At 28.4% G+C, this 20,320-nt stretch overlaps 2 protein-coding genes across 3 annotated transcripts; one reads left to right on the top strand and one right to left on the bottom strand.

Moving 5' to 3' along the window:
- Positions 1–282: 282 nt before the first annotated feature.
- LOC146724947 (uncharacterized) lies at positions 283–4,742 on the bottom strand. The gene is made up of 14 exons (XM_085485952.1): positions 4,621–4,742; positions 4,368–4,503; positions 4,190–4,283; positions 3,900–4,036; positions 3,073–3,204; positions 2,927–2,997; positions 2,736–2,853; positions 2,039–2,206; positions 1,699–1,910; positions 1,418–1,571; positions 1,199–1,326; positions 869–1,103; positions 474–667; positions 283–373 (listed from the first exon to the last, which is right to left on the bottom strand). Exons 1-14 carry the CDS (start codon positions 4,740–4,742, stop codon positions 283–285), a joined length of 1,992 nt encoding a protein of 663 aa, XP_085342078.1.
- A 1,099-nt stretch (positions 4,743–5,841) lies between these two features.
- Positions 5,842–19,911, top strand: LOC114938583 (sialin). Of its 2 annotated transcripts, none has more exons than XM_085486224.1 (12): positions 5,842–6,124; positions 11,652–11,746; positions 12,573–12,631; positions 12,794–12,999; positions 14,126–14,362; positions 14,580–14,664; positions 15,976–16,199; positions 16,281–16,430; positions 16,511–16,643; positions 16,729–16,884; positions 16,965–17,050; positions 17,140–19,911. In XM_085486224.1, exons 2-12 carry the CDS (start codon positions 11,730–11,732, stop codon positions 17,359–17,361), a joined length of 1,575 nt encoding a protein of 524 aa, XP_085342350.1. In that variant the 5' UTR covers positions 5,842–6,124; positions 11,652–11,729; the 3' UTR covers positions 17,362–19,911. The 2 variants fall into 2 exon arrangements, with proteins under 2 accessions (XP_085342350.1, XP_085342354.1); XM_085486228.1 differs by lacking the exon at positions 5,842–6,124 and adding an exon at positions 8,945–9,101.
- The last annotated feature ends 409 nt before the right edge of the window (positions 19,912–20,320 follow it).

The raw sequence follows: 20,320 nt of genomic DNA, 5'->3' as shown, positions 1-20,320 counted from the left end.
CATACGCATGTTATTATATGTTATTACATGCATATACAACAGATATTATAAGAAATATATATATATATATATATATATATATATATTGTGTATTAATTTTCTACATTAACTAGAAAAATTGTTCAACAATCAATAATCTCAAAAATTATTTTAAAATATATATTTGTAAATTTATTAGGTACATAAATGATATTAAAGATTTTAATTTTACAGCATTTACTTATACATTTATTTTGACAAACGTGACACATGGACATTCTATTTTCACGAGTTAATAAACATTCAATTATTCACAAGATGAAGGACGCAATCTCTGCTAATTCCGTTTTCTTTTAAGCATGCATTTGTACATTCCAACCTCTTCGGCGAATATCTTTAAATCATATTAAAAAATTATCCATAAATTAAGTATAAATTGGTGATATCGTTATGATCAAATGTGAATCGATAAAAAAAAATAAATATTTCTTTACCCGCTCAACACTACTTTATATCCTCTATGTCCGGATGTTTGCATAGCTTTATCAAGTAATTCGTATAATTTCTCCACCGATTCGTCAGCAAACATATGCACCAAATAAACAGTACTACCAGTTAATGATCTAACTTTCAATCGCAACTCGCCAGACTTTCCAGTCGCCTCGTTGATCTGATGCAATAACGGAGGCTAAAAAAAACAATAATACTCGATTCTCATTATTAGCCCTTTAATTCATACCTGAGTTTGCATATTTGCGTATCAGGGCCTTTTTCCAATTTATTATTTTAATAATACTTGAATTTTCAATGGATCATATTTGAATGCATTTCACTTTTGGCATGATTTTGCCGGTATATTTTGTTATTCGCAGTCAGACGCATTTCTCACCGATGCATTCTTCCTTGTATAAGTAGCCGATTTTGAAACACGGGGATGTTTCGTCGTGGAATATCCAGAAGTGTAATTAACGCTTTTGAGTCCGCCGATATCATTGATTTCCGCCGTGCTCGATGCTTTTGATCGTAATATCGATTGCATACCGATATTCAATCGTCCTCCAGACAAACTAGCGGATTTCGAACGCGGCCGAAGGCGACTTCCGACAGTTCCCGGCCTAACAAAAGTTTAATCCGAAAATAAATAAGACTATGATTTATATGAAACTGGGCGGAAATAAAATTTATTTTTTATTTCTTTGATCTGAAAGCGAACCTGGATGACGATCTGTCGGAAGAACTGTGATACCGCATCCTGTTGCCACTTTGAGTTCTCAAAACGTCCCTCGACAAGAACGATTGTTCATTCGTCGACATATCGAATTCCAGATTTTTTGTAGCTAATTCCCTCTTTTTTCGGAATAATAATATTTTGTAATATCTTTCGGGATTTGAAAATTTCGACGAATATACAGAGTTATTTGCTTATCGATAATTGTACCTTTTCTCGTCGACTACTTCGCGCTAATTCAGCGTTAATATGAGACTGAATATGGGAACTCGAGCAAACATTATTGTGCGAGGCCAAAATTTGCGATCTCAGAGAGAATAAATTACCAGAAGGCGTTTCCAAAGAAATTCTGGATTTCAATGAACTAATGAAAAGTATAAGAAAGCATTAAAGCTTGATTAACGATTTAGCAAACGTTGTCCTACATCAATGTAAGACTACGTGTTTAAATTTTAAATAATTTATCCGTTCTGGATAAGCAGTGATAATACCGATTTGTTGACAGAGATAAAAGCGGAATATTCTCGGAAGCACTATCTTTCGATAAAGGACTGATACGACCAGATCTTTGGAGGACGTTACTTGGCCTGCGCGAGCCAGATGATAACAAACTATCTACTGCAGATTGCTTTCCCAAACGATATCCTTGACCAGGGAAGCTAGCAGTATCGCCTACATGTAATTCCGTTCTATGATCTTCTACCTATACAAGGCAAAATAAAACCGATGACTGTCAATTTTACATTTTTATCAATCAATTTCGCATTGATTAAAGAATTTGTAGCAACAAAAATATGTATATCCTACAATCTTATTTTACTAATAATTTACTATAAAGGGTACTCCATCAGGATATGCTTGTTGCAATTCAGACGGAAAGTATCCATCCAGAATATCGCGAATAAACGAGCTCGCAGTCGGATCATCATAAGATCGTAATGGTCCTCCTTTGACGATTATACCGTTTTTGTAAAATTTCAACGTCATGCAGGATGGAGTCTTCAATCACAAAATACACAAGGAAAATACTAATTGACAATTACCGAAATATAGAATAATTATCCATACAGCACAAAATATTTTTGAAATCTTTTAAAAATATTTCTTAAAAGATAAAATAATTCTTGAAAATATTTTTAAAATGTTTATTTTTAAATAATAGATTTAAACTATTATTTCAAAAATATGTATCAAATATTTAAGAAAATATTATCTGAGCGATATAAAGAAGAACATTTATAAAAATATTTTTAAAAGTTTTTAAAAATATTCTAAAAAATGTTATCACAAAACATTTTTAAATCATTTGAAAATATTCCTAAAACAATTTTAAAATGTGTTTATGCAATATTTTATAGAAATATTTAAAAATATTTTTTAAAAACATTATAATATTTTGTGCTGGGTTAATGCCAACAACTGATCGACAATAATTAATAAATTAATTGATGTTTGATATTTAAAGTTATATCTTGCTGAAACTGTATCATGTGTAATGAAATGCGTTATTTCTAAATTAGAGGAATACTTTAAAAGTCGCTCCTCCTCCTTTCTCATTATGGTGAACATGAACTTCGCCCTTTCCCGCGGCTAGATTTAACTGATCGATATTCGCAATCAGCTGATCATAACAGGCGTCGAAGTAACTATAATGGAATTACTAATTATCAAATCGATTTCCCCTCCCATTAAATTAATAATGTTTATTATTTTAATTACTTGCTGCCTATATTCGTTGCGTCTTTTGTATTTTCACCCACCCATATCAGCCCATAATCAGCCAAGAACTTCTGTAAAATCAACATATCGCAATTGCTAGTTATTGCTACGAAATACGAATCGTATCTAAAAACGTAAATTCAAACCTCCATTTCGACGATTTTATTTTCTAATGTCAGGCATCGTTGATAAAAATATTCGGAATTGTTAGTCTGAGTTCGATGCTCTTTCTTCCGTAAAAGTTCCTGATTCCTATACTTAGCTTCCCATTCTTTGATCTATGTCAAAATAATATCATGTATGATCCAAAAACGCGGAGAGAGATTTAATTAAAAACCGTTAGACTAAATTAAAGAATATCTTTTCTAAAATAAAAAAATTATAAAATAATTAAGGAAAAGAAAAAAAGAGAATAAAAAAGAAATATATATATTCAAGATTATATATTTTAAATAAATTTGACAAATAAAAAATACAAATGTAATTAAATCTAATAATTATTATCTTTCTAAAAAATGTGCTATGAATTTATTAGACTAAATTAAAAAATATCGTTTCTAAAATAAAAATATTAAAAAATAATTGGAAAAAAAGAGAAAAAAGGAGAAGAAATATATATATATATATATATATATATATATATATATATTCTAGATTATTTTAAATAAATTTGACAAATAAAAAAATACAAATGTAATTAAATCCAATAATGATTATCTTTCTGCTAAAAATATGCTATGAATTTATTAGATTAAATTAAAAAATATCTTTTCTAAAATAAAAATATTAAAAAATAATTGGAAAAAGAGAAAAAAAGAGAAGAAATATATATTCAAGATTATTTTAAATAAATTTAACAAATAAAAAAATACAAATGTAATTAAATCCAATAATGATTATCTTTCTGCTAAAAGAGTGTTTGCTATGAATTTATGATATTACATTCCTAGATTAAGAGAAGCGTACAGAGAACCTTCCGCTTTAAGCGACCGATATCTTGATCTTTGGTTCGCAATCCCTCCTCTGCTTTCGTCAAAACAATTTGCATCTTTCGCATCTGCGACTGAGCCAATTGTAATTGTTTCGTTAACATACTAATGAGCTCACTTTCTAAAAGTAATGCGGCAGTGATATAATTTCAAATAAAACATGGCAACGAGCGTTTCATGCATAATGCAAAACTTTGTGTAACAAATTCTTGTTATATATTCGTTATTAAATATTAACTCCTCTCAATGTACGTTGTATAAATTTTTGTCAAACCTTCTTCGATTACGTCATTTACAGGAATAGAGTTCCTAGTATGGTTGGAAGCATTATTCCACAATTTTCTCGCGGAGAAATTCGCATTGGAAACCTGGCAGCGAATGTGTAAGTAAAATTTGGCATATATTTCTTAGCATTCTATATGTGTGAAATGCATGTCTATCTGCACAATTACCATTCTATTGATTCGATTCGAAGATTTGCTGCAATCGAGACCGATTTTGTCGTCTTCCCATGAATCTACTTTCACAATTTGAGGGTCTCCTGTTGTAGAATTTGATATGCATGATGATGAAGGTAATATCTTTAATCTAGTAAAATGTTACGTATTATTTTATCTTAAGTGATATGTTGCTGATAATTGCCAATTAAAGAATTGCACATTTTTTCATTGTTGTATTAATGTGACATATCCTAATATAACCTACTTGCAATTGTTGTCGTGTGATAAGAATAAGGACTTCTTCGGAAATCTCTTTCTCGCCTGAATCGAGGAATTTCCCTGGCTCATGTTTTGGATGATAGTGTTAATTAACGAATTCGACAACATTTACATGAATTTTCTTACGTCGCCAAAAATTAAGTATTTGTCCGAAGTTGTATTTATATCATGCGACGTAAGAAAGATCGATTTAAATAGATTCAATATGAAGGAGATAATTATAACGTGTGTAAGAATAGAAAACGATTCTATTTATAACTTTCATTCTTTAGTCATACATGTTTAGTTATCTTAAAAGTCACGACTTAGAGACGATATAAGCTCATACTTTAATAATGTTCACTTTCTATATCAATATTTTTTATTTGCTAACCAATGAAATATCTGATATAAAGTTATACGGTTTAATTTTTAAAATTTTGCACGTTTTATTTCGCGTGATTGTAATATTTATTATGAACAGGTTTTAAAAGGCCTCGTTCTAATTGTACAGTTTCATATCCTAATTACACCTTGAAAAATGTAGTGAAAGTAAGATCAATTCTGAATCGACTTTGACCTAAAATTGCAAAAATAGTAATGCTTATACATGTTCAGAATGTTAGATATAAAAAATAAAATATCTATATTATTTAAAAGTATAGTAGATATGTAATGTAAAAATAATTATAAGATTATTCTCTCTTGAAAATATTAAAGTTTCTTAATAGCTTATTAAAATTAATTTGTTTATTAAGTTTTTAACTTGTAAAAAGAAATTAACATAAAAGTTTATTTTTTGAGATCTGATTCTAAAAACGTAAAGAAACATTTTTCATGTGTATTTGTGTCTCTAAAATATATTAAAATTTTTTTGTTAAGTGTCATTTAAAATACATACAATAAGATACCATATATAATTATTTTTTGTGACTAAATGAATAAAATATTTTATTTTCAAAATTACTTCTTAGTTATATCAAAACGGTAATATATTTAAAAATTAATTTCTTAAAATAAAACGGAAGAGCGAGAGAGGGGGGAAAGAATTTATATTTATTAATAAAGAATGAATCTCTAATTAAAAGCATTACGTAACGAGACCATCTGCTGACAAGTCAGGAATGCATCCAACTTGCTCGCCGCGTGTTACAGCACTGCGCGTCGGCGCAGTGACTTTTAATCGATCGCAGGGTATCGCTTGTATTCGGGTCACGTGAACGGCGGCGTCATCAAAAGGACCGACGTAACGAGCGGACATAACATAGGGACCGGCGGTCGTGTGCATTTGGTGCAACGTGCCGCATTCTCTCGACTTGATCATCGCGTACAGACGCGTCTTCCTCGCTCGCCAATCGGTGACGTGGACGAAGAAGCGTTGATTGATATCGCGGCGCCGAACAATTATAGCGAATTATCATCGCGTGTGCCGCGTTGCGTGGATGAAAATGCCGCGCAAGAGAACGTTCACGCTTCACGAGGTATTCGCTGGACGTAGAAACGACACCAAGGTGAGCCCCCGATCGATTAACCTTTGATGTGTCAAATCGCTCGAGCGAGAACAGTTTGACAGCTGACCGCCCGGCCACGTGGTACCTCAGAAATTGAGGAAGCTGGCACACTTAACCTCAAAACCGAACACGTCGTGGCCATGGGTTCGTGTCGGTGACATGTTCTCCTTTGTCAAGTGTCTTTTGTGGCCTCGAACATTTCTATCGTTTCGCAATTTGTTGCTCCTAAGAATATTTAAATCAACATTTTAAAGAATATCGATATGTAACGATATGAATACGTAATGTATCGATATAAATATCGACATTTACGATGTTTCAAGACCTTTGCACATTCAGTCAAGCCTGGATGTACTCTATCATTAGGCGCCACTAATTATAAATTGACAGAACAATTTTTCTTTTGATAATATTTGGGAATAATTTTCTATATACATACAGAGCTAAGACTTTCTATTGTTATTTTATTCTCTTTTTATTTATAAGTATAGGTATGTAAATAAATGGAAAGTTTGTTTGAGCTCCTCGTTTTGGAAATAATAAAGAGTCAAAGATGAATTAATGATGACATTAACATATAAGAAGAATTGCAGAGTTTCTCTCTAACAATTAATTATCATATGATGAGTATAGTCTTTTGTTTCTTTCACGTCTTCACATTTATTGTTGAAAAAATTATTCCAAACAATGTTGCAAATAATTAAAATGTTAATAAGTCAAGTATTAAATGTGAATTATCACCATCATAATTTTTATCGATTTCTAAAAAAATTTTTTTAATACAAAAAAGATAATAACTTTACATGTTTTTTAAAAAGTATCATTTACCATGTCCTAAATTATTAAAACGAAATCATTAATAATTATAATTAAAATTTTTTTAAAAATTAATCATATATGTATATATAAAATTACATACATAAAACGTCTGGCTCTTATCTTATCAATTGATCAAAATCGAAAAGAAATTTTTTTTTAAGTTTTTTTGTAAGTAGATTACTTCACTCATGTTATGCAATTAAAAAATTAAGTCAAATAATGTTTGGTACACCTGTTGCACATAATTATAATTTAACATGCAATGCCCTGTGAATTCTTTCTATATTATTTTTTTCATGGTATTCACAATTGATTTTTTTTCAACAAATATCGCGAACCTTTTTTGATATCTTATTATCATTTTTCAGGAAAATTATATTATTTTTTTCTGGCAAAATAATACATTTATTCAATAAATTAATGTAATAAGAGCTTATTTTTTGTGAGAGTAATACTTATATAAGAAAATATAGAGTTCTATTTCTTAGAAACGAAGCTGTATAATAAATGTGTTACATACATGGTTATTGTGATGCGTGTATGCTTCGAGTACAATTCCATTGGTCGAATTGCGTGACTTGTCTCGATTATAAACTTGATAAGGTCAATTATGAGATAATTAAGCCCAATATTGCGGGTGACAAAATTTCTTTCTTTAGATGAAAGCAGTGGTTCTTCGAAATCACTCGACTTGATTAGAGAATTTGAATTATATGTATATAAAATTATATCGATGTATATATTTTACTAATTTATTGTCATATATTATCCAAAAAATGGCATATATTAGGAAACCCTTAAAACTTGTTTATAAGGTCAAAACATTAAGAATCAGCATTTGTCTATAGTTTTAATATGACACGAACTATTGATCGATCAAGAAACGCTGCCTCTATATTTCACCGCAGAATACACTTAAGAATGTACCCAGGAAATAATTTATAACGAGCATGTGTATAATGTGTTTTATATTGACAACTGCATGTACACGTGCTGCGTAGGAGAAGATTGATAAATTATTTGCGTATTATATAATAATTTGCGTATGAAAAGAATTTACCAGTTCGTATTACTATTTGGAGGAATAATATTTTCTAAAATAAAATATCATTTTTACGAATTCGAATATATTTCTTTCTAAGTTAATCTTTTTTTCAAACTTTGGATAAATAATAATATTTTCTAAAATAAAATATTTTTGCGAATTCGAATATATTTTTCTCTGAGTTAATTTTTTTTCAGGTTTTGGATGAATATTATTTTATAAAATAAAATATCGTTTTTGTGAATCTAAATATATTTTTCTCTAAATTAATATCTTTTTTTCGAGCTTTATCTATTGAATAATAATACACAATTAACGCATTCCTGAGTTATCGCACGTATTTATTCTTATATAAAATGGTCATTTGAAAGTCACTCTCTTAAGTAGCTATTAATTATTTTGTAATTGTATCTTATAAACTTTATACGTTATTGATGACGGTATTAGAATATTATGATTCAGTTTTCAGCAATTAATTATCAGTTATGACGCAATAATTGTTTACTTCCCCACCTGCCCCCACTCATTCATCACACTATATAGCAACTATCGTTTGGGAAATTAATCAATCATGTTTCTATTACCAGATAATTAGTGCAAATCTCATTTCAATATAATTTAATGAATGTTAAACTACCTAAATTTAATTTTTAAATATAAACATACACTTGTAGCTAGTATAATTAACTTAATTAATTTCTAAGATTTTTGACCAATATCGCATCTAATTTTTCAGAGTTTTTCTTATACGATAAACATTTTAAAAAAAGTCCTTATTAATTGAATTTCAAGCACATGACTATCAATAATCAATCGTAAAAAGTGGCATGATTTACATATTATATCAGGTTCTTACTCATAAAATAGGTATAGCATTCACGTCTCGCGCTGTACCGAGAACGCGATCGAAAACTGACGCGATGGTGGGGTCGCGAAGATAGTCAACGCCTCGTGGTCCGATTGTGCCTTTCAGTGCCGGCATTTCGTTCCGTCCGCAATCATGTCGATTGTGTTGCGATTTCTTACGTTCGCTGCCCATCTCGAATCGCATTTATCGCACGGTCGTGTCAAATTGTAATCGCGTTTTTTTCCCAAGCTTCATCTTTGACATACGTAAGTGACACTTCAGGCACGACGACACAGCGTTGACATTACGTTTCTTTGCATTTGTTATAAGCGAACTTGTGTGTGCTTTGTCCAACTATAATAACTATTATCGGGTATTTTCGAGGTCGTTTGTATGTTCGACATGACGTGACTCGAAAAAATGCAAGAAAACTGTTGATGTGACGAATTTGCCCGTTCACCAATGCTACTAAATTGCACTTATAAATGGAATAATCGTGTGCTGCTGTTTTTGCATTAAATACTCTTACTTCATCAACGTGATTCATTGAAAATGAAGATAATGAATATTACGCTATGTAATGCCATTCATCATACTTTTGTCTTATCGTTTATAATTTTTTTTCAATTAAACGAAAAGAAAAAAATATAACATATTTCTAAAGAGGGAGATAGTCTTGATAATAGCAATATTTCATGAAGAAGTTAAACAGAGTATTATATTAGTTTATATAACCCATCAATATCATGTATCGAATTTTATAGTGACTATAATTTTACATAAAATTAAGATTGTTTTCTTTTTATTTCTTTAGATTTAAAAAAAAATATTAAACATTTTTTTATTAATTTTTTTTAAACTCTAGAAAATTTTTAAGTAAAAACATATAGTTTTAAATATTAGTTTTCAACATTAATATAATTTTTTTTATTTTCTACTTAAAAACCAGAAGTTCGAAGTTCTATTTTTAAAGAGGATTCAGACAGTTTACGCTTTTACTAGTATATGTTTTTAATGGGTCGGAAATAAATAATGTATTTTTGATTTTTTAATTATTCATTATCACGATTTATTCAGCAAGTTTTATATGCTTTACCTTGAAATATGCAAATAAGATGAAAGACATCACGTAGTTGCAATCGTAATCAGCTCGATTTTCCTGCTAATACGCGATTTACCTAATGTATTTAATTTAATCTACTAACAATTAATAAGTTTAGTCATTAATATTATAATGAGACAAAAGTATCTAAATATATAATAACTATACTTATTGTTAGATAAAATATCTCGAATTTATTCTCTCTTCTGACTATTATTTTTATACATATATATCAATCTTTAAAAATGTTGAAATGTATCATCTTATTTTGTTATCATATAATTTTAATTTTTGATACTGTGTTTGTATAACATCTCTGATACAATAGATAAAGATTTGGTATTACTACTTGTATGTATATTAAATCTACAATTTATTTAATATTAGACAAACTATTATAAAAAAATGTTTATTCTATCTATTGTATATTAGATAAATCATAATATTATGCAATTGCGTTGTATTGTCAGAATAATGATTTCTTACATATTACGTTAATAAAAATAATATAATAAAATTAAAAGTTATTTAAAGATTTTACTTTATATATATATATTTATATTTTATTATTATTATATATTATATTATTATATATTATATATATATATATATGTGTGTGTGTGTGTGTGTGTGTGTGTATAATCAAACGAAATGTTTATTTAGTCTCTGTAACGATTTGTACGAAATGTGTAGATATGTAAAATATTAAATTTTCGCAAGAGATTACTGCCATCAAATAAGAGAAGATTGCGAAATATTAACGATAAAGTTGGCTATAGACGATATACACATATGATGACTAGGCAAAAAGATGATTATAAATGAAAATAATATAATCGAAATTAAAAACATAATTTTAAAAATAGAAGATATATACATACTTTCTATTTTTGAAGATTAAGTTTTTAATTTCGATTATATTATTTTCATTTATATAATCATTATCTTTTTTTATCTAGTCATTATATGTATATCTTCTATAGTTAACTTTATCATTAATATTTCGCAATCATCTTTCAAAAATCTCTTGTGAAAATTTAATATTTTACATATATATACATTTCGTACAAGTCATTACAGAGATTAGCTAAACATTTCATTTGAATATATTGCACAAATTTAAAATAAATTTACGTACATGCAATGGAAACGTTAAAAATACACTAAAGAATAATTAAGTTGATATTGTAGAACAATATAACTATGCTGATTATTCTGTAAAGTAAATAAGCGTAACAATAATAAAGATTTTGAATCATTGAAAATTTCTTCTATTGCAGATACGCTGTTACTAGTATTTGCACAAAATTCCAAGTAGCAACATGCACAATAATTAAATTATAACCATTTATCCATAAAATATTGCACGAATAAAAAGCTATGTTTAATGAAGTAATTTTTATATATAGATATTTTTTTCACAAAATTAATTTCTCTTCCGTGTTCTTAATGGATATAGTAATCATAAATAAATTTTTTGCGACGGTTTTCTTAGGGTTTCAAGAATGTCGATATAAATTCCACGTTGGAATTTCATCTCATTCTTATGAGTTTTGACCTCGATGCAATACTTTGAATGCTTTGCAAGCTTTATTGATGCTATATTATACGTTGGGTAACGCGAAAACTCATTTAAATCGAATCATGCCATGCATGATTTACTCTCTTACAAAATAACGATTAATTAATTAAATAAATTCTCTCTGTTTTACAGAATCCGAGGTGATCTTTGTGCTTTTACTTCGCATAAAAAATTCGTATACTCTATTCAAACAATTGTACCTGCACAAAAATGGAAGAATCTCAAAGGTAAAGAAACATATATATATATATATATATATATATATATATGTGTGTGTGAGAGAACATATATAAACTTCTATTTTTCTATTTATACACATTCACTTTAATTACTTTTTTATTAAATTTTTTTGCATATTTTTGTATAGTAGAGGATGTTTCAAAATTTCGAATGTCTTTTTGCTAATAAATTCTCTGACGAATTTGGAAACGATTTTCCCTTAGCAAAAATATCCAGACATTTATGTTTTTTTTTAATTAAAAAATAAAATTTTTTCATAAAACCAAATTTTGTGGAATTAGATCAATAAAACTACATTTTCCATTTCCACATTATTAATTTCAGATAACATTTAATTTAATAAAATTTTAAGTTGAAATTTACATAAAAATAGTTATACAAAAATATATACATTTGTAAAATGTAAAATATTATAAATTGTAAAATATAATAGAAAATTCTTATTTAAAAAATGATGACATCCTTCGATATTATCTCTAAGAAAAAAATCGATTTCTAATTAGTCAAAAAAATCTGCTATTAAAAGAAACCTAATGTTTTCAGGTCACTCTATATAATCTTTCTTTATTATTTGCACAAACTTTCTGAACAGAAAAATACTTAATCTCGTCATATATTATACAAAATGTATATGTTACGATTATTTTATCGTATTTCCCATTATCGTCTTTCTCATACATAGATTAGAGTCCAAGCTAAGCAAACTGAAGATCGAGTATATTAAAGATGATGTTATTTATCTTAAAACATGATTAACGATTTGATTATCTGTCTGTGGAATATCCTGCAATAATTTTGTGTTTGATCTTACAGGTATGAAGAATCCGATATGTATAAAGAACGATCATCTTGCAGTTTACGAAGATTAGGAGGTAATATTCTTTATATAACATGATTTAGAGAAATAAGCCTTTTTTATAGAAGAAAATGATGACTGCTGTCACATTACAAATTCTCCTTCTAATTCTAATTCATCGATATGGTTGTTGTGTATGTCATTGTCTCTGATAATTATATAGATTTCGTAATTACAGACATGATACCAGCACGGGTCGTGCTGTATATGCTCTCATTTTCCGGATTCCTCGTGTCTTTTATGATGAGAACGGACATTAACATCGCTATGGTGGCAATGGCAAAAATACCGTCAACATCGAACAATGAAACCATTGCGGTCCATTGTTATACAATATCGAATGCGTCACATGAGGAAAATACTACCACTATAATCAGACCGGAGGTATGCTTATTGCGATAATGCAATAAATTGCATAGTGCATAATTTTTTGTCCTATTACACATCAGTTGTGCATCATCATTTTCTATCAATCTGCACTAACAGAATTATGCTTTGTAACTTTTTTTTGCCAAGCCGTTTTTTATCGTCTTTAAGATGTATTTCAATGGGAAGATAAATATATATGAGTGCATAATGTTTACTCAGTCACAATCAGGTCAGGATATTTTGTATAATGACTTGCACGATTAACGTCACGACAACCTGTATGAATACGATGAATATGAAATACATAGGTATTATTATCATTTCATCAACGTGATGTAACAATATTTAAAACCAGCACACAAAAAAAAACACGAACATAAATATTTTAAATAACTTTGAAAACAAAATTATAAATTTAAATAGATAATTTTAGTAATTATTTTAAACTTTATGTAATTATTTTATATAACGGAGAAAAAAAGAGTGAGAAAATTGACTCTCAGCTGAAGTTTAAAAATAAAACATTTAGACATCCGAAATATGTAATGTCGAGGAATAAAATTGATTAGCAAGCTTTTTTATACATGTTTCGTTGTTATAATGTGTAAGATGAAAATGTGATTCATTGAATACAATAGATGTATTCGCAATGAGACATTTATTTTACTTTAGACAAGATAAAATGATGATAACATTTATTCTATTTCTCATCCGGGAATCATGACATGCAAAATTAATATTTCTAATTTTATCATCAACATTGTAAAATGATTCAAGCAAATAAAATTAAATTAAATTATAATTTTTAATAAACTTTTGTAACAATATTAAAAGATTTTTGCAATTGTACAATAATGAAGAAAAAATCAATAAATAAGAAATTTTTAATTGAAAGTAACGCTTATTTTTTATCAAAAATTGTAAAGTGCAGTATTTACAGCACTGTTTTTATGAAAATAATAGAGATCTTGTTTAGATCACCGTTTACTGAATTTTTCTTTAAATATTAAAGATAAGAAATATGAAAAAATATTATCAAAATTTAATCACTCTTCAGTGGAAAATTAATTCATTTAATACTTGCTGTAATTAACGGAATGATTTTTGCGCATGAACTATACAAAGTTGTTCTTATTTACAGGAGGAAGGCGAATTCGAATGGAGCCCGGCTATTCAGTCAGCTATTATCGGCTCCTTTTACTGGTGTTACATACTCTCACAAATGCTGGGTGGTGTTCTCACTCAATATTTTGGCACCAAAACCATATTTGGTGGATCTCAAGCTATTACTGCCGTATGTAGCCTTCTTATGCCGACTGCCGCGGAGATTCATTATGGAGTAATGATAGCGTTACGCAGTATACAAGGCATCGCGAGTGTAAGTCTTTATGTAATCACCGGATAGATTCACCAAAAACTTTAAATATTATAAATTTTACTATATTATTTTGTTATATTAGAGACAAATTTCTAAAATGTCAAAAATAATTTAAGAAATTGCAAATTTTTGAATTATCTTCTGAATATTGCTTAAATTTCTATATTGTTTGAAACAAACTTTAATAATTTATATTTATCTCTCTTTGTGAAAACAGGGACTCACGTGGCCTGCAATGTACGCCGTAATCGGACACTGGATTCCACCCGCAGAACGTTCACGCTTTATGTCTTCCTTCCAAGGTACATTATCAAATATCAGTCGCTAATAGAGATTTTCATGTGTTACAGTGAAACTTCAATACGCTCGATATGGCAAAATTAAGCTAAAGCTATAGCGTTCCGTCGTATATTGCAAGTGTAACGCCGTAAAATGAAAGTCGCACACTTCCTTTTAATTGTGTTTCTCGTGAATACTAATGCACGCTTTTTTCAGAATGGAATACGGAAGTTCGAATGAGAAGCAATTTATTCTATACTATATACATTATTGTTTCAGTCAAAATTCCGGAGCAAGAATATAATTTGTTATTTAAATGCAAATAATTTTTTTTTATATAAATGCTGCGGGCGTTTCATCTGTGCAAGTTGCTTCGCTTAATTAATGATTCTGAATAGTTCATCTGTACCATGTTGCATTCGCCGGACCGAGGGGTATACTCAACAGCGACCGCTCAACAGCATGAGAAAGGCCGAGTATACTTCCAGCTGGTAGAATCAGCCGGGCTCTCGTCAAATATATTATTGTATATATACTTGTCTCTTTTACATGTATATCAGTATATTCTATCTATTGGTCAAGTCTGCAATACGAGTTAATCTAATCATTCTTCTCACTTAAATTTTGTGAGAGACGGACCGCAAGTTTCATTTCGTATATTTCCGATACGGCGCGTTTATCTGTTTGCTTGCTTACTAATCTAAATATCTCTAAACTTGTCACTCTCTTGCTCTGTTAATACGAAATGTCCGCTAAAATAATATTTATATCTTTACCGACTCGTATAAATACTCACAGAATAAACATTATTAATTAGCTTAATATAATAATGTAATAACACGATGTGAGAAGTGGTTCCGTAATATTAAATCTATTTTTCTTGTTAGTTTAAATTATTTTTACGCGTGTTATAACCTTTATCTATTTAACATAGCTAGATATTATTAACAAATAAAACCTGCTTTTTTTAACTTATTTTATATTATTAATTTTTTATTTATTCATACACTTGTTTCTAATACCGCTCTCTATATATATGAAGAGTGAGTGACACTCTTTTGCAGGTAGAACGACTTTATGCTCTTATTATTTGCAGATATAGAAGTTTCATTGTCCCACCATTAACAGCTTCATCATGTCCATCCTCGTCCCCGCGTACTAAGTGTTTACTTGAATCGCTTTACAGGATGAAATACATACATCATGACTGAAGAGCGATCATCATCACCAAGCATGAGTGTCGTAACGAACCAAGACCGAAGGCCATTCGACAAGCATCATGTTTCTTTCCTCCGGCACGTAGGGTGAGCTACTCCTAACATCTAGATTTTCAGGGTTCAGCATCGGCATTGGCTTAACCTACCCGTTGTGCGCGTTTATCATCGCCCATTGCGGATGGAGGATTGTATTCTACACAACCGGTACTATCGGCCTCGTCTGGTGCGTGTTTTGGTACTTCTGCGCCTTCGACACTCCTGCCTCGCATCCCAGAATATCTAAACTGGAACTTCGTTACATTCAGGAATGTGTTAGAAACCAAGTTATTGGAGCAAATGAGGTAAGGCAGTATATATTTGTTATTCAACAGTGTCTTTTTTACGCGAACAAACGCGTTAACGTAGTATTTCATATGTTTCAGGACATGCCTGTTCCCTGGAAATATATACTAACGTCTTGGCCAGCATGGGCTATCGGTATCACAACCTTTGGAAGAATATGGGTCCATTATGTCTTTATCATTCCCGGTCCGATGTACATGAAGACGGTATTAGGATTCAGTATACAGGCAGTATGCATTTATTATCCAAAGAATCTTCGTTTTCATTTGATCGATGCAATCTCAAACTAATAAGCTTATTATTTTTTTAGAATGGTATCCTGTCAGGTGCTCCTTTTATCTGCAGTTACTTAAGTTCTGTTGTATTTTGCTACGTCGCTGATCTTCTAGTTAAGCGGCAAATTATGACTTTAATCACTGTGCGCAAGATATTTACTGCACTATGTAAGTCTGTTTTTTTTTCAATTTAGTTAATACTTGGAAACTCTGTATTCGAATTATAACTAATAGTTTTATTTTTTTCTTATAGCTCAAGTGGTTCCTGGAATCCTTGTAGTTTTAATTGGGTACTTGGGTTGTGATATTATTCTCGTTTTAATTATATGGTTTATAGCTGTCACCCTCATAACAGCTGGTTACGCGGGTGCAATGGCTAATATTGTTGACATCGCACCCAATTTTGCTGGTGAATATGCATAATTTTTGCAAATAGATTTATTTAGCAGAAATTTCAGTATTTATAAATCGATATCCTTTTCCTTTTAGGGCCGGTGTTAGCGTTTGCACAGACAATTCACATGAGTGCTAGTTTCCTATCTCCTATAGTAGCTGGTCTACTTACACAAGAAAGCGTAAGTATTATATTTTTCTTCTTTGATTTTTTTATCGTTCATTACAATTAAAAACAATATAATATATAAAAATAATATGTTTCCAACAGCAATCTCTCGATGCATGGAGAAACGTATTTGCAGTCACCGCAGGTGTATGCTGCAGCACGTATATTGTCTACCAAGTATTTGGTACAGCCGATATACAAGCATGGAACTATCCTGATCAGAAATATCCTCAATCCATTCAAGAAGATTCTCAGCCATTAAACGATTCATCTCGCGAGAGGAGCAAAATTATTCTTAGTCGATCGAGTATATCAAAAACATAATATATATTTATTTCGGGTTATAAAAATCAAATTAATTTTCAAACTTTCCTCAATTTTCAATTTTTTGAATTATATTTCTATTCTTCTTTTTAATTTAATAATAACTTTTTATTTTTTTTTTATTTTCATGTTTTTTATTAGCTTATTTAAAAGCATAAAACAGCTACATTTATATAATAGATATGTGTATATATGTATATGTATATATACATATATATAATACATATATTTTCAATACTATATTCTATTATTGTAAATAGGTCTGATTGTTAATATATGGAGAAATGATATATATATAGAATAGCGAGATGATATATAGAACAATATATAACGAGAAGATTATATTTTTATGAAGAATATCAGAGAGATAATGTCAAAATGTTTCAATTTTCAACACGGATTATGTATTGTAAATGCACAATGTTTAAAGAAATAATTTATTATAAATAGATTGCGGAAATTATAAGATAATAAGTCATCCTATTCAGATAATTCAGGATGTTGCCTTTTTTAGCATTTTATTTATTAGTTTCTTAAGGAAATAACGCAGTTTAAATTATCTAAGTAGGATAAATTTAATATAATAGAACATCTCGCAAGCTTTTGCACTTTCAATATTATGCGATAATTCGTCCAATTTTTCTTGTCTACATTCTTGCATTTTTTGAAGTATGTTATATAATAATTTTATTCATAAGATGATATATATATCTACATAAACATAATTAATTTCTAAAATTAGATCTTATATAATGATGTGAATTATTACTGATTTCGACTTATTGAACGAATGTGCTATAAAACACAACAAAAATTATATATATATATATATATATCTTTTGCATATGTTTTAAATGCTTATATTTAAAAATGCGAAAATATTGTCTCAAATTTATTATACGTTTAGAGATATTTAAAGCGTAAATCTGCAAAAAATAATCTTTCTGCAATTTTGCATAGAATATAATTGTATAATCAACATGAATTAAATAGAAAGAATGAAGTAAAATGATAGAATTTGACAGACTTCTATTAGTTTGTTATAGATGGTTTCTAATTGGTCTAATAAAGCTCGAACAGAGCTCTTGATATTTTTAATAATGTATAATAATCTTTAATAATTTTTTTGAATAAGTATTGAGATTTAGATATATAGGTAATATGAGAGAGATAAAAATGTTCACAATTATAAATTAGCCCTATTAATCTGACGAAAAGAATATTTATTATATGTAACGCCATATAAAACCCGTGTTGTACAAATAAATTTAGAGAAGGATTTGTCCACACATATTTTTTTAGATTATATAGTAACAGATATATTTATTTATATGTAAACGTTAATAAGAGAAAATATTATCTTGCCGATTATTATTTCTTTAGGCATTCATATTTTTATAAATATATATGGTAATGATTCTATTAACATATATGCATATTTGTTAAATAAGTTATATGAGAGTATTGTAAATTTAATTTTATTCTATTATTTGCGGACAAAGTACTTTATATAAATTGGTAAAATCAAAGTATATATCGATACATAAATATACTTCTGTAAATATGTAAGATTTATACATTAATGATGTGCTATTATCAGGGTTGGGAAAGTTACTTTGTAAAAGTAACTAATTACAGTTACAGTTATTTCATTGAAAAAGTAACTAGTTACAGTTACAAGTTACCGAAAAAAAGTAACTGTAACTTCGTTACAAGTAACTCTTTATTTCCCAACCCTGGCTATTAAATAATGTTTTTGTGGTAATACATAATACAAGATGAAAATATTACATTATTTTCACTTCGTATAATAATATGTTTGTAGAAATTAGTTACAATTAGAATTTATAATTATAAATTAATTATAAACTTTAAATGTGGGACGAATGTGCTCTATTATTTTTATTAATATTTAAAATATAATATACTTCAAATACTTTAAAAGAAAACTTAATTTTCTTAAAATTATAATTCAAGAAATTTTCTTATAGAAATAATTAATTTTATTATAGAAATTTATTTCTTGCAATATATATATATATGAAATTTGTTAAAAACAAGTTTGTTTAACATTTTAAATAAACTGCAATTTCTCTATTAAATAAATAAATTTTAATGGAAATAAAACAAATTTATTGCATTCTACAATATTACTTTTAATTTAGTTTGTTTCTTAATGTATTTTTATAACCACACATATGAATATAATTTTTCTTATATAAAATATATTTATGTATCGCGTTTATAGAAATTTTCCGTTAGTGCGTCATGTGGCAATGTCTCATCAATATTATCAATTTATCTCTCTCTTTAAACGTCTTTATATTAACTTATCATTATTGAATAGAATTATATAAGATTAGCATTTCTATAAAGTCGAGGACCAGGAAGTTAATATTAGTAAAGACTGTATTATGCGAATTGTTATTCTAGAAATGACGGATATTATACAATATATTATACGATAAATATATGACAAATATAGGATGAAGATTATACATGATACGATTGAATTCAAAATATATAAGTTAACACAGATAGTTTTATTAATTGCAGCATTTTTATTATATGATTATCATTTCTTCCCTCCTTTCAAAAATATTGCATATTACATGCATATTATATATTATTAGACATATTATAGATTGATGTATTTTAAATAGATTTTTTGAACTTAGAATGCTACAAATTTCAAAAAGCAATTAACAATAAAAATAAATAAATAATGCAATAATTTATCCAATGTGACGAAAGCAAATTTAACTTTATGTAAATGTTTAAAGCAAATTGTACATTATTATAAACTTATAACTGTTAATTTATGTTTAAATGGCGACCCTAAATTTATGTGAAAAAATTAATTATCGCAATTTTTAGTCTAATCTCTTATTTTAAATATATATCCCTACTATCAAATATATTTATAAAACGATTAAAAACCTGGTAATAAAATATAGTT

Source organism: Nylanderia fulva, unplaced genomic scaffold, assembly GCF_048542155.1.
Source record: "Nylanderia fulva isolate GAGA-0341 unplaced genomic scaffold, ASM4854215v1 Scaffold11, whole genome shotgun sequence".
Lineage (NCBI taxonomy): Eukaryota > Metazoa > Arthropoda > Insecta > Hymenoptera > Formicidae > Nylanderia > Nylanderia fulva.
The sequence above is the reverse complement of the archived record's forward strand: the minus strand, read 5'-3'. Positions and strand labels throughout refer to the sequence as shown.